Here is a 14,476-nt window from a genome sequence, read left to right as displayed (position 1 = left end):
TTTATTGGATACCTATAACAATTGCTGTTATTTAAAAAAATGTGAGATCTTAAAGTAGGTTAGATTTGGGTTGGCCAGATTTTATCAGAATTACAATATATATACATATATATGTTGAATAACTTTATAAAATGATTGATGTAATGAAAACTGGCCAAGTCAAATCTAACCTACTTTAAGATCTCACATTTTTTTAAATAACAGCAATTGTTATAGGTATCCAATAAAGCAAAGAAATAGAGTTTAATACTTGTTTATAATGTTATTTTGTTCCTATAAATACATATTTGGATTTTGCATAGAACTTGGCACTCATTTAGATCTCCAATCTTTTTGCGGCGAACCCCACAGCCAAGCATAATTTTTGTATTGAACTTGACTCTCCTTTTTTACATTTATGTTTTTGGTGGGATTATCCTTTTCGCTATTATTTTATTAGCCTCTGGTGGTACTACTTATTTTGTTAAGAACCTTTTGAGGGATCTCTTACAATTAATCGAAAACGGCGCTCAACTGCTCTACCTAATGAAAAAAAAAAAGATTTGTAAGTAGCTCTTTAATCTCTTTATTAAACCTTAATTTCTTGTATTTTTGATGGACACCGATGACAACAACAGAAACTTATGGAGCGGTTATTTACTAAATTAATAATCCTCTCAGAAATGGATTTTCAGCGCCCCAATTATTTGTGAAAGACTTCGGTATTTAACATTTATCACATCGGTTGAAACAAAAAAAAAATACATCCTCCCTAAAGTGTTCTAGAGGTGTACCTACCCTACATTTTTTCGGTTTTTTTTACATACATTTTACAACTTGTCGGTGTGATTGGTGATCGAATACCCAATACCCATCCACCGTGAATTGTATCTTTCTAGCACTAAAGGGTTCCAAGTTGATTACGGAACCCAAAAATGATGTAGTGAGATGAGACATTTTGCACATGACGAGAAGATGAACGGTCTGACATTCAGTTTGCTATGCAGGTAAGTGACATTGGAAACTAATCAAATACAGTGACGTACTGTTGACGTGCTACCCGGAAGGAACGATATGTTTAGCGTTTAAAAAATACTCATCCCTTACAATTGCGTAGAGCTGTCTCTACGAGGCGAAGGCCGCTTCACCTCTACGGAGCATATGTCACCCCCACACAGCTCATCCCCCCTACGAGGCGCAGGCGGTCGGGCGCAGCGGCTGCAGCGGCAGTCTCCCGGCCAGCACCATGTCGCGCACACGTACCGTACCCGCTCACACGCGCTTCGTGGCGCTCACACTCGCGCTCACGCTAGCGCTCGCCTCCGCTACCCCCTCGCATCCGCGGCCGCGCGCGCGCCGCCAGCTCGCAGAGGATAACTCGCTGCAGCCAGAACAAGTGAGAACCTCGCATGTGACTTACTAACGTAGTCGATAAGCCCTATAGCTTACTAATATGTATAAGTGAATATCACCCATTCATGAGGTTTCAATACAGCTAAGTGACGTGCACGGTTCCTGAGTTTGACTCAATTATGATAAACCAATTTTGATTAACTTATTATCACACTTGAGAACCTTGCACGTTACTTTCATATTTACTCCTACACTCCCCGCGCATCATCAATCGAATAAGCGCCTTCATAAGTTCAGGAACCGGGTGATGACCACAAGAAACATAATCCCGCGCTATGTCGCAGAAAAGGCATATATTTTCATAATAAAAAAATTGTCATCAATCAGATTGTTTAATTTCTTGTCGATTCAAGAGTTTGTCCAATTTGGTATTTGAGAACGCAGGTAACGATGTCAAGTGGGTCATGTATGTATATCGTGTACGATGTCCTCACGCGCAACTTCGCAACGCAATGGTTTAGGCACCGGCGCAATATACACCTTGAACAAATAAACTTATCTATGTTCTTGAACCATCTTCTATTAAGGGAGAGATAAGCTGATTGTTTTCTAGAGTATTGAAAATATTAAAAATCGTTGAGTGAAATTAAAAAATGAGCCAAGTGACTATGTCGACATTATCATTTTCATAGGTGCATTAGTTAATGAGTAGTAATAATCCATAATTTGCTTAAGCAGGCGCATTACCGCGTGCACTCCGGTCGGGGTCGCTTGGTCACTTGCTTGTTTCGCAACTCGTTATGTATTCATTACGAGAACAGCGGCGGGAGCGCGCTTCGGTGCCGATACCGGCGATCACGTGGTACCACTGAATGACCGAACTTAGTTATTCAGCCTATCAGTACCGTACGGACTCCAGACTAGTCCAGACGCCCTAAATGAGCCATCGGGAAATGTCGGGAGAACGTCAGGAAGAGATGACGATGATGATATTTTTCATTACTTATGTACTGAAATGAGAAACATTAAGCTAAGTACCTACTCATACAAAGGGAAAAGTATAAGATATTTTTTTTTCTAAATAGCCCTTTATTTTACAATTCCCTGTTGGGAGTCCTGGTAGAATGAAATTAGGCACATCATGCCTACGATACAATAACTACGGCTCGATTCTGAAAATGTATTAGATCTCTACTAGACCTCAACAAGTTACGATATGGATAATTTAAAGATATTTGTAAGATATGTCAAATTTGACGATTCCGCGATTCTGGAGGCCCTCTTGAACGATTTCGACAAATTATGACTTAGATATCCAAGTTACATCTAGTCGATATCTAGTTGATCTCTATATCGTTTCTAGATCTTGTGATTATCTCGTTTCCCGAATACGCGTGTATGAGCCGACATCAGCGACATTCATATATGACCTAGGTTGGTGAGGGTGGTATAGTATAGTTTGTCCGCCGGCTTACGGGTAAAGAGCCATAAAGATAGCTAATTAGGTAATTAGTTATCTATTGTATAAGTAAAATGAGCGTAAGTGATTTCTTAGCTAGGTATACAAAAAGCTAACGTAATTTGTACTAAGAGTTTCAATGACAAACGACATCAGTAAAATTGTAAGTGGCAACAATCGGGAATTTCCAAATAGCATTCCGTATTAAATGACTCACTTAACTAAGTATTACACTTTTGAAAACCCGATGCAGGTGTGAAGATATATTTTACTCAAGAAACATATTTTTTATGTACCTAAGCTTAAATTAAAACTGTGTTTAGGTCGAAATTCAAGTTAGATATCACCTTTCGAAAAAGATTTTTACTCTATCGCCGCCGTACAAACTATACCTCTACATTAAATCTTCAAAGGCTAATCAGACGCAATACATTGCATTTCATCTCCTATGCATAGGATCCTTTCACTACCTATTCACTTTGTACAAAGTGCTTGGTCAAAAGCAGCCTCGGCCGACTCTTCTACATTTTTTCATCTAAAACATGAAATATGTACATCGAAATAAACATAATCGATTATTTTGATTGATTAATGAGTTTAGGGACCAGCGCTTTTAGGATCACCCAATTACGAAAAGGCTGCTAAGTATGACAGGTGTGCGTGACGCACTATGCCGGCTTTGATTACATGCATAGCTCATTAAATGCGGAATTGGAACTATTTATTTTTATTTTGGAGTTTTAAATAGGTACTTACATACTAACATAATTGTAATATTTTATTTGCTACTTTTATTTCCGACGTTTCGACGCAAGTTAGACAGGTCTTGTTGGCGAATAACTGATGTTCCAGAAAAATGCCAAACCAGATTTTTTTGTAACTACTTACCAGACGAAGTCTATGAAAAAGTTGGGGGTAGAAATCACAAATTCATATATTGGCTTTCAACTCAACTTTTTCATGCACAAATCTTTGTTTTGACATTTTGCTGGGACATCACATCAGTTATCCTTATCCGTGAACAAGACCAGTGTAACTTGCGTCGAGACGTCGGAAACAAAGGTAACAAAATAAACACGTTATGGGCCCGATAAAATAATGATTTTACAAACGCTTTGTACAATTATTCATTAGTTTTATCGATCCACACCAGAAAGCATTTTTGGAATGAGTTCAATTTCGCATTTTCTATTTCAAACTTCATCGTAAGGAATGCTTCTAAGTTATAATCACTACATTTCATTTTTAGACAATTATTTATTTGTTGTATCTTTGTTTGTATATTTTTGTTATTTGTTGTTGTTATTGTACCTAGCGGTCAATGTTGTTGTTATTATTGTTTGTTACTTGTATGGACTGTATTTCTTGATGTCGACGCTCTGTCTCTCTGCTTCGCACGCAACCGCTGCCTTCTGACCAATTAATGTATAGGTATTTTATGTAAATATAAAGGAAGTAAGGAAAGCTATCCTATGTAACACTTTACTAACGACTAAATGATGATGTTAAGTATATATTTATGATTTTTATGAACAATAATACATACTTATTTTTTACTTATTATATGTACGGTACGGTAGGGATATATATACCTAAATAAATGCCTCACGTTTAGTTTTACTTACCTCTGACTTTGATTATGTCCTGAAACCGTAACATCTATCGCAGACGATTCGTTGCAATGTCCGTGGAAATTAAAAGAAAATTATATTCGGTAGCCTACTATTAAAATACAACTGAAACGAACAATTCCAAATTTTCATATTGATTATGTGTGTTGAGAAAAATACATGTGATTTATGAGAAAAATACAAGCCTACGTACCTACTTGCGTGCGATATCTTTTACCATATTAGGTGCCCACAATAGATGTGATATCCGGAGACACCAGGATACAAGGATAGCACAGAATGAGCAATTATACCAAAATTACCTTCAGGGGAAGTTTGTGTATCAATGAGTAGGTAATCTTTATTATTATACCCACAATTATACCTTTGTGGGATTTGCCATTCTATGTCTAAAACTTGTAGGTATTTCGGCCATAATGATGATAAGGTAATTATCATTTGCCAAACGACTAGGGTACAAGGACGATTATCATTATCACCTATCGTTTAGCCAAATCACATTTCAAAAGTTTGCAAATTTGAATCCGCGCGACCTTGTACGGAATATAAAACATGCGACGTAAAAGTTGTCCTTACACGAACTACTTTCAACATAATTTACTGTGCATTGGAATACCAAATGATCACAAGCACTCTAATTAGTTATCTTACGATAAAAGTGCCAAAATTAGGAAATTCGCAACGAGTTGCAAGTGTATCTTACAATGTTTTACAGTGCATATCAGGAATCCGAACCGGTTTCTTGCAAAAACTTCGAAAGAACCATATTTTATTCTTCAAATGTAGTACTCATTTGGGTTTGAGGTAACGAATTCTTATTATTAGATTGCACAATTAGAAATGAAATAACTAACAAACAACGAAAAACTACCGGTTTCGTTCCCATACAAAACATACCGGTATCCGATCCCAGTACATATGGCCCTTTAAATTTTCGACGTAGCTACGTAATGTGCTTATTATAGCATAGGGTGTCGTATAAGAGCAGCAGATATACTGTAATGTTATTAGAGTGCTTGTTATCATTTGGTATACCATTGTACAGTAAATTATATTGAAAGTAGCGACTTCCCTATTTTCCGCATTTGTATCGTAAATAACTATTATGCCACCTGACCCCAGAATGTCCCAGAAAAATCTTAATGTTATTTAAGTGCTCCTCAAGGTAGCTAGGACTGTTAAATCATTTTATCGCACGCTAAGCTCGTAAAGTGCTAACTAATCGCGGTTTATTGAAGAAAATTATGCATTATTTATCCATTGATAGTGCAGCGCGATGCACTCTTACGCAACTCGTCTCATCTGCGCGGCGGGGCGAGGCGGGGACGGGCGTGGAGCTTTTTGCACGTAATGCTAGTTCCCAGCCAGTGATGCAACACAATGCAGCTCAATTATAACAACCAGTAAATGCCGTGCAGACCCCGTGGCTTACTTTATCGACCTGGGCTTTATATTTACTAACATATTACAGTCAGAGGTACATCAAGCATTATTGGAAGGCACTTATAAGTTTAGGCAACTGCCAAATTACGAAACCATGCGGCTTCGTACTGCCTGATTCTAATTTTAATAAACGTCAAAAATTAATTCTGGTTACGATATGGATCGGATCTAGATCTAATTTTTGACGTAGTTTAAAGGCCGGTAATTGCTGTAGGTACAGTCACCACGCGGGATAGTTATGCCATTTAGGGTTCTTGCTAAATTGGAAATTCTATAGCGTAAGTATTGAACAACCAATTTAACTAGGACCCTAAATGGCGCATCAATCGCGGAGCGTGATGGTACATTAAGTAAATATGAAAATGATTAATTATTCTTAGTATTATTTGCCTTTTTTTTGCATTTGTACAATGCTTTTGATATCCTGACTTGTGCGTAAAGATTAATCCAATCAGTTCGTAATGTATGCGATTTAGCTATTCACATATATTTCAACATTTAACATCTAAAGTCGTGTGTTGCAAACTATCTGCAGCGCATCTCGAGCGAGCGGTAGACGGGTTTGTTAGGCAATTGGGCTCGGCCACGGGCGTCGCGCGCGCCGGCCGGCCTCGACCCGCGTCCGCGGTATCCGCCACCCAGCACATACTAATGACCATCTTTAGAGATACGACATATTCACCAATGTTGTTTAGAAAATTGACCAACAGATTTCATATACGGGTCTAGTAAAAGAGTGAAAATTAAATCCTAAACTTACGAATTATAACAAGATGCTAAGTCCATCGTTTGAAAAATTAAAAAGACAAATAGGTATATTTGCTAACTTTTCAGGCCTCCAAAAATATTGGGCCCACGGATTAATGTTGAAAAATCCTAAATGCTGACGTGTAAAAGAGAAGTGCCTAATTTTTTTTTTTTATTGTAATGTGTAATTTTACACTGTATATAAAATTCCTTGCAAGTAAAATCTAAGTAGAGTCAGACCGTGAAAAGTCTGCAGTGATTTTGATAAACCCACGCAGTGCAAGTTTCATTTTAAACGTCAAACATCTATGAAATTATGACGTATAAATAACACACTGCGTAGGCTATCAAATCCGCTACAGACTTTTCTTGGTGCGACTCTGCCTAGTTATTTTTTATTAGTCCTCAGAAGTTGAGACGTGTTGTCTTAATAAAATTCTTCAAATAAAAACTGAAATCTATCCTCTTTCTAACATCATAGTTCGATTGTTAAAGTTGACAGATTCGGTATTAGACAACTGTAATATTAAGGTCGAGGCACGGATCGAGTCATAAACCTGAATGTGGTGTGCTGCGCTGCATACAGTGCATACAATTCATATTATGTACCAATGATTATCATAAACCGCATGCACGACATGTCCTCGCAAACTTTATTAATAGATTATCTGCCTGATTCGAACTTTAAGATACGTCAGAAATTTGCTAAAGATAAGGCTCTTTTTGGCTCATTTTTTTGTTGTGTACCGTAAGAAAACATACGACCGGTCTGGCCTAGTGGGTAGTGGCTCTGCCTATGAAGCCGATGGTCCCGGGTTCGAATCCTGGTAAGGGCATTTATTTGTATGATGATACAGATATTTATTCCTGAGTCATGGTTGTTTCCTATGTATTTAAGTATTTATATATTATATATATCGTTGTCTGAGTACCCACAACACAAGCCTTCTTGGGCTTACTGTGGGGCTTAGTCAATTTGTGTAAAAAATGTCCTATAATATTTATTTATTTATACTCCTCGTTGTACAGGGTCATTGCGTCAGTTCACCGTCCAGTGCCTGTTTCCGTCCACTTGACGTAGTGGCCACAAAGAATTGTCTATTATTAAATATATGCCTCTATATTCAAGAATTGCGTTTCAAGTTAATATATACCTACATTCAAATTATACACAATTATTTGTGGCACCTACGCCCATTTATTTAATATGCCTCTATATTCAAGGATTGCGTATGCTTTTAATATGGGTCCATATTGGGTCGCATAATAATTGTTCTAATGTAATGTTACGCATAAAACTCATTTCGCATAATTGTTATTGTGCTGGAAATATTAACATTTCTGAAAAATTATAACACAAACCTAACCTAACCTACCCTATTCTACACAACCTATGCAAAATATTTTCAAAAATACTTTCTGTTTCAGCTGGAGAAAAAATATGCGAAAAGAGATTTATGCGTAACATTACATTATGACAATCAATTATTATGTGATGAGATAGGATCCCTTTTAATATATACCCATACATTCAAATTACACAAATTTCTTTATGGCAACATCGCCAAGAGGACGGAAACAGTCGCTGGATTTCGTAAATATAGTTCGTTTTATGTAATTTCTCGTTTCTTTGGTACACTGAGGCGAGAAGCTCATTTTACGGTGATTATTTCTGACACACATCAAACACAATAAACAATAACTCATACAATTTAATGACATGGAGGCTAATTCTAATTGTAATAATAGGTTATGAAATTGATTTGGATTCGGTCTCTCAGTGTCAAAAGTGATAATTCTTCAATAAATAACGTCTCATTTGACACTAACAGATCATATCCATGATAAACCCAGATCTAATTCATAAACTGTTATTACAATCAGAATAAGCCTCAGTGTTTGTTTTCTTTCATTGCGCAATTGTGGCGATATAAGCGTATTTATTAGGTAATTTGAGTTTACAATTTTAATATCACTGCTATTATTTACTTAGTAATGTACATTCAGTAATTTGCATCAGAAATACATTTGTGAAAATAAGTGTCGATTGTTATAGAATGAAGAATATTATTCCTCCATTTTGTCAATTAGTTTACTTAAAGTAGTTCTAAGGGCAAATAAATATATCAAATATGATAAATTCGCATAAAATAAAAGGATACATTATCGTTTTTGTAAAATTTTCTGCTTCCTTGATCGATATTTATTTACGTACCTAATACATATGTATATTTATCTTTAAAAAAATGGCCCTTGCACTAAATATTTTGTATGTCCACCAGCAAATCAGGGCCAAATAATGACGTAATTGATCATTTTTTGATTTTGGAATAATATTGGCTTAGTCCCTGAACGTCTGCCTGAAATAACAAGTTATTAGCAAGTGTGATGAAATTCGCACTAGTAGACCCTTTGCTTCTCACGGTAGGCAACAAACTCATTACAACATTTTATAGGGAGTATGTTGTACCTAGTTCCGCCGCTAATCTATTATTAAAATCGTTGATTTGAATGCTGTGAACTATTTCGGTGAACAAACGCTTGCAATTCGATGGGAACTAATTTTCTCTCGGTGCGAACGGCATAACTGGTGATGGCGAAGTGCTTTATGGTGTCAGTGTAGTGTTTATGTTTGTGTACACGCACCTGTTGACGGTCGTGTGTGTCTGTGTGTGTGCAGGAGGCGCAAGGCGAGGTGGCGGGGAGACCCAAACGAAAGCTGGAGGGCCTCGCGCAGGCCACTTACGGCATCAAAAACGCCGTGCTCGGGCTCGCGTTCGGGGTAAGTACGCCTGCTAGCCTCCCGATGTTGTCTTCAATGTGGCTTTATGTGGCTCCATCACCACCCATATATGGACACTGACTCCCGGCTCTATGTTGCAGAAAGTCAACTCCATCATCGACGCAAAAACGAGGCTAGTGGATACTTTGGACCGTACCAACATTGAAAAGAACCGCGCGCTCGGCATTGAAACCCCGCGCAATGACGGCCTAGCGTCCCTGGGTGGGCTCGTAAGCCAGATAGCGGGCCCGTTCTTGCAGTTAATCGGGCCGAAGATCCAGGCCGTGTCCGGATTGCTGGGCGGTCTTTCTGGAGGCAGCAGTAGCGGATCCGGCGGCATTGGCGGGTTGGGCCAGAGCACCGGCGGCGCTGGTGGAGGTGGGCTGGGCTCCGTGCTGTCGCTCGTGTCGTCGCTGTCAGGCTCGCTGTCGGGCGGTGCCGGCGCAGGCGCCACTGTTGAAACTATTGACTCCTCGGAGGAGGAGGATGACTCCTCTTAATCCAACGCACTCTTCCCTAGCCCTATCCTCATCCTTTCCCGTCCCTTTAGCCGCCTGTACAGTCCGTGGCTCTCCCTCCCCTCCTGCTGCTCACGCCTGTGGCGCCCTCTCGCCGCGGCACTGTATTTATATTGTAAATAGGTTTAGGTGAATGGTGGTGATATTAAACATATTCCTTCCAACTGTTTGTTTGTCTGCACTATACCTCTCCTCATCCCAGAGCCCTTTTGCTGCACTGTAGTAGATTGGGAGTGATTTATGCCTAACTGAATTGCATAACGATATATTAAACTTTTCCAATATAGGAATAAAACATTCCCAAGACCCGTGTAAGTAGTATTTAGTGAAGTAGATATCAGTATTGTAGCTGCGGATTGCGCCGTTAATCAATTAAATCATTAATTAGCATGGAAAGTAATTTAATTGTATTATACCTATTGTACATAGATAAAAGTGTTTTAAAGGGAGCGAGGGAATTATAGTTCTTGTAGTAACTATGAATTAAAACCAGGCTTCGTAGTCGTAGATTCTTAATTCGAGCTTGCAAGTAGACCAATAATACATAACATACTCGTAGTAGGTCCGCTTAAATTCTCTGCAAAGACTAAAAAGAAGATTTATGTAATGAGAAAAATTGACAGTACCTATAGCCTGGCATTGAAGGATACAAATAATTAACCAACATTTTAACTTTCTATTGATCCAGGCTTAATTCTGTATTCGACTCATGAAAGTAACAAAAGGTGATGAGTTGATGACGATAGCAACAACACAGCAGCGTGTTGATATTTTCAGATCTGTAGTCAAAGATAATCTTCAACTGAAATAATCATGAATCCATCTGGCCTTTTAAGAAGAAATTCGAAAAACTCAGCAAAAAATATACCATTATACCTACATATAAAGACGTTTTATCCTATGTACTTATATTAAAATAGCTATTTGTTTTAAATTCGTGTGATTTTTGTATAGTTCTTCAGTATAATCCCTTCAGTATATTTTTTTATAATTTTTTGTTGTTTTTTGAGTAATATTTTATATGTAGGTATTGATTGTATAGGTTGTAACGATTAGATACTAATGATTGTAACGGTGTATGTAGATTGTGTATATCTATAGTTCATTTTTTTAGCATTAGAAAAAAGGTATCTTGACTTGTCTTTTTATAGAAAAATACCTATGAAAAATAAGTCACGGCAAATATGTAACAATTATGAATCATATACGATTATTTTCATTTTTTATTTCATAAGTAATAGTTACTGATATTTAATTAGCGTTTGCCATTAAAAGATACGTCAAGATCGCGTAGTCTTTTTCTAATACTAAATAACAAACTATATATTCAAAGGTATGATTATATACTTAATAAAAAAATACTCATTAAATAGTTTACAATTATGCTATGATTACAAATACCACAATGAATCTACATCAGCCACCAGGTTGGAGTTCCGCTTACGGCGAGCAGCCTCATCTTTACTTGAGCCTTACCCTTAATTCGGAGGTTCGCCAGTTTCGCCACGTTCCAAAATACTGGCCTTACAAAATTAATTGGCCCTCTTTTTGCATATTACTCCCAACTAGAATCTTCACGACTAATTGAGGGTCAAGAAGGTTTGAATTGAACCCATGGCTTTCCCTTTTTTTGTGTTAATTTAAGTTGAATTAATCTGTCGCTTGACACCGTTAAATAGTCTACCCCTAGTCCAGTCCAGTAGTCTATATTTTTTGTTATTGCTAGTCTTTCGCTAGTGTGCTGATAGTTTCAGCTAGTCTGTTTCGTTACCCCTTACTTAACGTAAAGGGTAGCTAGCCCCTAGCCAGTGTCTAGTCCTTGCTAGTCTCTCTAGTCCGAGCCCTCGCCGCTCACCGCACCACTCGGCCTTCGCGCAAGGTGATCCGGCACGTTCACTTTTAGCACTGCACGTTTCACAGCCCACATATCGTAATTCGACTGCACGTAAAAACGTTATGATGCGCTATCGTAAGACAGGCAAAAGGAAACGAAACTTGTATGGATTATCAAAATGCTTCAATGTGTATTTTAGCGATACTGTGTATCATAGTATTATTTTTTTGGTGGCTTTTAAGTGCTTTCTAGATAATACCTTTGCCTGGGGCAGGCGAAATGATTATTAACGTATTTAAAAAAATAATTGTAAATATGTATATTTATGTACATAGTATGTAGTTAACTGCTTTTTTCTATATATTTTAAAAATAAATATGCATTAATTAAAATAATTAATAAACTCGTAAATTATATAGCTGATGATATGCCAGAATAATTAAAGATCGATCAGCTCTCGCTCGTATTGAAACAAAAGGATTCAAACAAAGTGGATATGAAATGATTGCACCGCCTGCCCAGGGGATGGTGTGTATGTGTAGTGATTGTAGCTCGCACTCAAACGTTTTACACATCTCACACTTTCAACACAAATGTCGCACACTCAAGTGGATCCCATACATCCAGCTTCTTCTTTCTTTGCACCCGAATTCCCAGAAAAACTGCCGACCGTCCGACGTAGGCGCTAACTAGAAAAATATTATATGACATTACATTGAAGTATGTGTTCGATATTTAATATATTATAAAAATATTGTATTGTAACAATAAAATATTATATATTACAACAATAAACAATGACTCTTTTTCTTCTTACCTACTTGATATTTTCCCATTTATTTTTCTGTTATACTTATATCTTTCTATTTACTTTCTTCCTCTGTCTAGTACTTAATATTTATCATGGAATATCGACGTACCTAACTAATTATTTCCTGTATCAAATATAATTTACTATAATTTACGTGCTATATATATTAAACACATCAGAAAACATCATCAATATACAAACATTATCAGACAATAGATAGTAGGGAGCGATTGCGTGCAGAAGTTTCAGAAAAGAGGTCAGAGCGTGAGCGAGTGCGGATCGATGCGAGCCTGTCCATTATGTGCAGAGTGGCACTACGTCGAGGCGCCTGGCGAGGGCCACCCAGGGTCTACCGCTACCCCCTACATCAGCGCGTCAACAGGCGGAGGCTTCTCCGGGACTACAGCAGGATACGTCATCTCATCTACGCCCTTCGAGGGATACTCAAGCGGATCTCCTAGTGTACCCTTTGTCACCGCCTCAACACCAAGTCGGGCTTACCTCCCGCCCCGCAGCGCCCGCGCGCCCGCAGCGACAGACGCCAGCGAGCACAACGAAGACTTCGGCAGACGACATCCCCGTCTTCGACCGGAACAAAGTGAGCCTGGACTTTCCCGGGAACCTGTTTGGACCATCCGTGTCGCTCCTGATCAAGACTACTAAGATCGTTGGAGACGTCATCCAGGTAATCATTTTACGATTTTATATTAACATCAAAACTTAATATAACATTAAGAGAGACTGACAACGAATGGGCAAACTTGCTAATTACCAACATTTGAAATTTCCATTTTGTCTAAACAATGTTACGTAACTCAATGAATAACAAAGTTCATGACAATAAGTCCCCATGAATAAGTCATCATCAGGTCACCACAATAGCTTTATGTATTTTGTAATATGTAGTCGGGCACTCACAAGTGTGTTAATTATCTGAAGGTCTCTTCTCTAGACAATTCTTTAAATTGATGGTTATTGCTTGTTTACTAGATATATAGCCAAAGTTCAACAAATTCAATAACTTATAACGTAGTCATTTGAAAGGTTAATGTTTGTAGCTACCTCCTTGACTTCTCATCGTGTATGTTTTATTAAAATAAACATACAGTTTCTAAATACGTTTTAAACATTTATAAATAATGTGTTCCATTCCATTTATTCAATGCTGGCGATAAAATCTACACTAAAGTAATTGAGAGGTATTGCGCAGTGTAAGTTTGCACGCGTGTCCTTGAATATTAAATAAAAATAATGCTGTGTATCAGTTAAGTTAAGACCTAATATCGTTCCTGTAAAAAACACCCGTCCATCTGAAAAATAGCAAATACGTTACGTTAGATATTATTTACAACATGCAAAGTTGTAAAGTTAAGTTGCGAAGTTGTGAAGTTGTAAAGTGTTGTATGTATGTGTTGCAGAACTCGGCGGTGCGATACCAGACGTTCCTGAGGCTGTTCCGGCCGCTGTTCCGCGGACCCTTCGAGATCAAGGGCCTCGACCCGCCCACGACCAACACCGCCGCCCCCGCGCCCGCCGACAACGAGGTGCGCCGACGCCGACGTGCGTGACGCCGACAGACAAACAGCCATTTAAAATTTTGAGGCTTTTTAATTGAATTTAGATTATTAGCATACAGGTACATATAGAAAAGTGGCCAATATGTTATGGTGTAACTGTAAACTGACTGACTTGTTTTCATACTTAATGAAAACAAGTATAAACAATTTCTTCATACTGAGCAACGTTCAATTTTTGTGTCATATAACTACAAAAATAACCAGCAAAGTTGTGAGAGGTGATTAGTTGGTAAGCATTTGTAGTACAGTCAGCATCAGATATACCTGAGCGGGTAAGGTGTCCAAGAAAACATATACACTTCAATCGTCACAAAAATAAGGACATCTAAGTTGTCATTTTAG

The 14,476-nt window shown here is 38.0% G+C and overlaps 1 protein-coding gene across 2 annotated transcripts; it reads left to right on the top strand.

The window, feature by feature from the left end:
* Positions 1-1,198: 1,198 nt before the first annotated feature.
* LOC134665245 (uncharacterized) lies at positions 1,199-14,159 on the top strand. Of its 2 annotated transcripts, none has more exons than XM_063522134.1 (3): positions 1,199-1,375; positions 12,865-13,242; positions 13,976-14,159. In XM_063522134.1, exons 1-3 carry the CDS (start codon positions 1,226-1,228, stop codon positions 14,123-14,125), a joined length of 678 nt encoding a protein of 225 aa, XP_063378204.1. In that variant the 5' UTR covers positions 1,199-1,225; the 3' UTR covers positions 14,126-14,159. The 2 variants fall into 2 exon arrangements, with proteins under 2 accessions (XP_063378204.1, XP_063378210.1); XM_063522140.1 differs by lacking the exons at positions 12,865-13,242; positions 13,976-14,159 and adding exons at positions 9,293-9,394; positions 9,496-10,076 and having other exon boundaries at positions 1,200-1,375.
* Positions 14,160-14,476: the final 317 nt, after the last annotated feature.

This window comes from Cydia fagiglandana, chromosome 1 (assembly GCF_963556715.1).
Source record: "Cydia fagiglandana chromosome 1, ilCydFagi1.1, whole genome shotgun sequence".
Lineage (NCBI taxonomy): Eukaryota > Metazoa > Arthropoda > Insecta > Lepidoptera > Tortricidae > Cydia > Cydia fagiglandana.
This window is presented reverse-complemented; position numbering and strand designations above follow the sequence as displayed.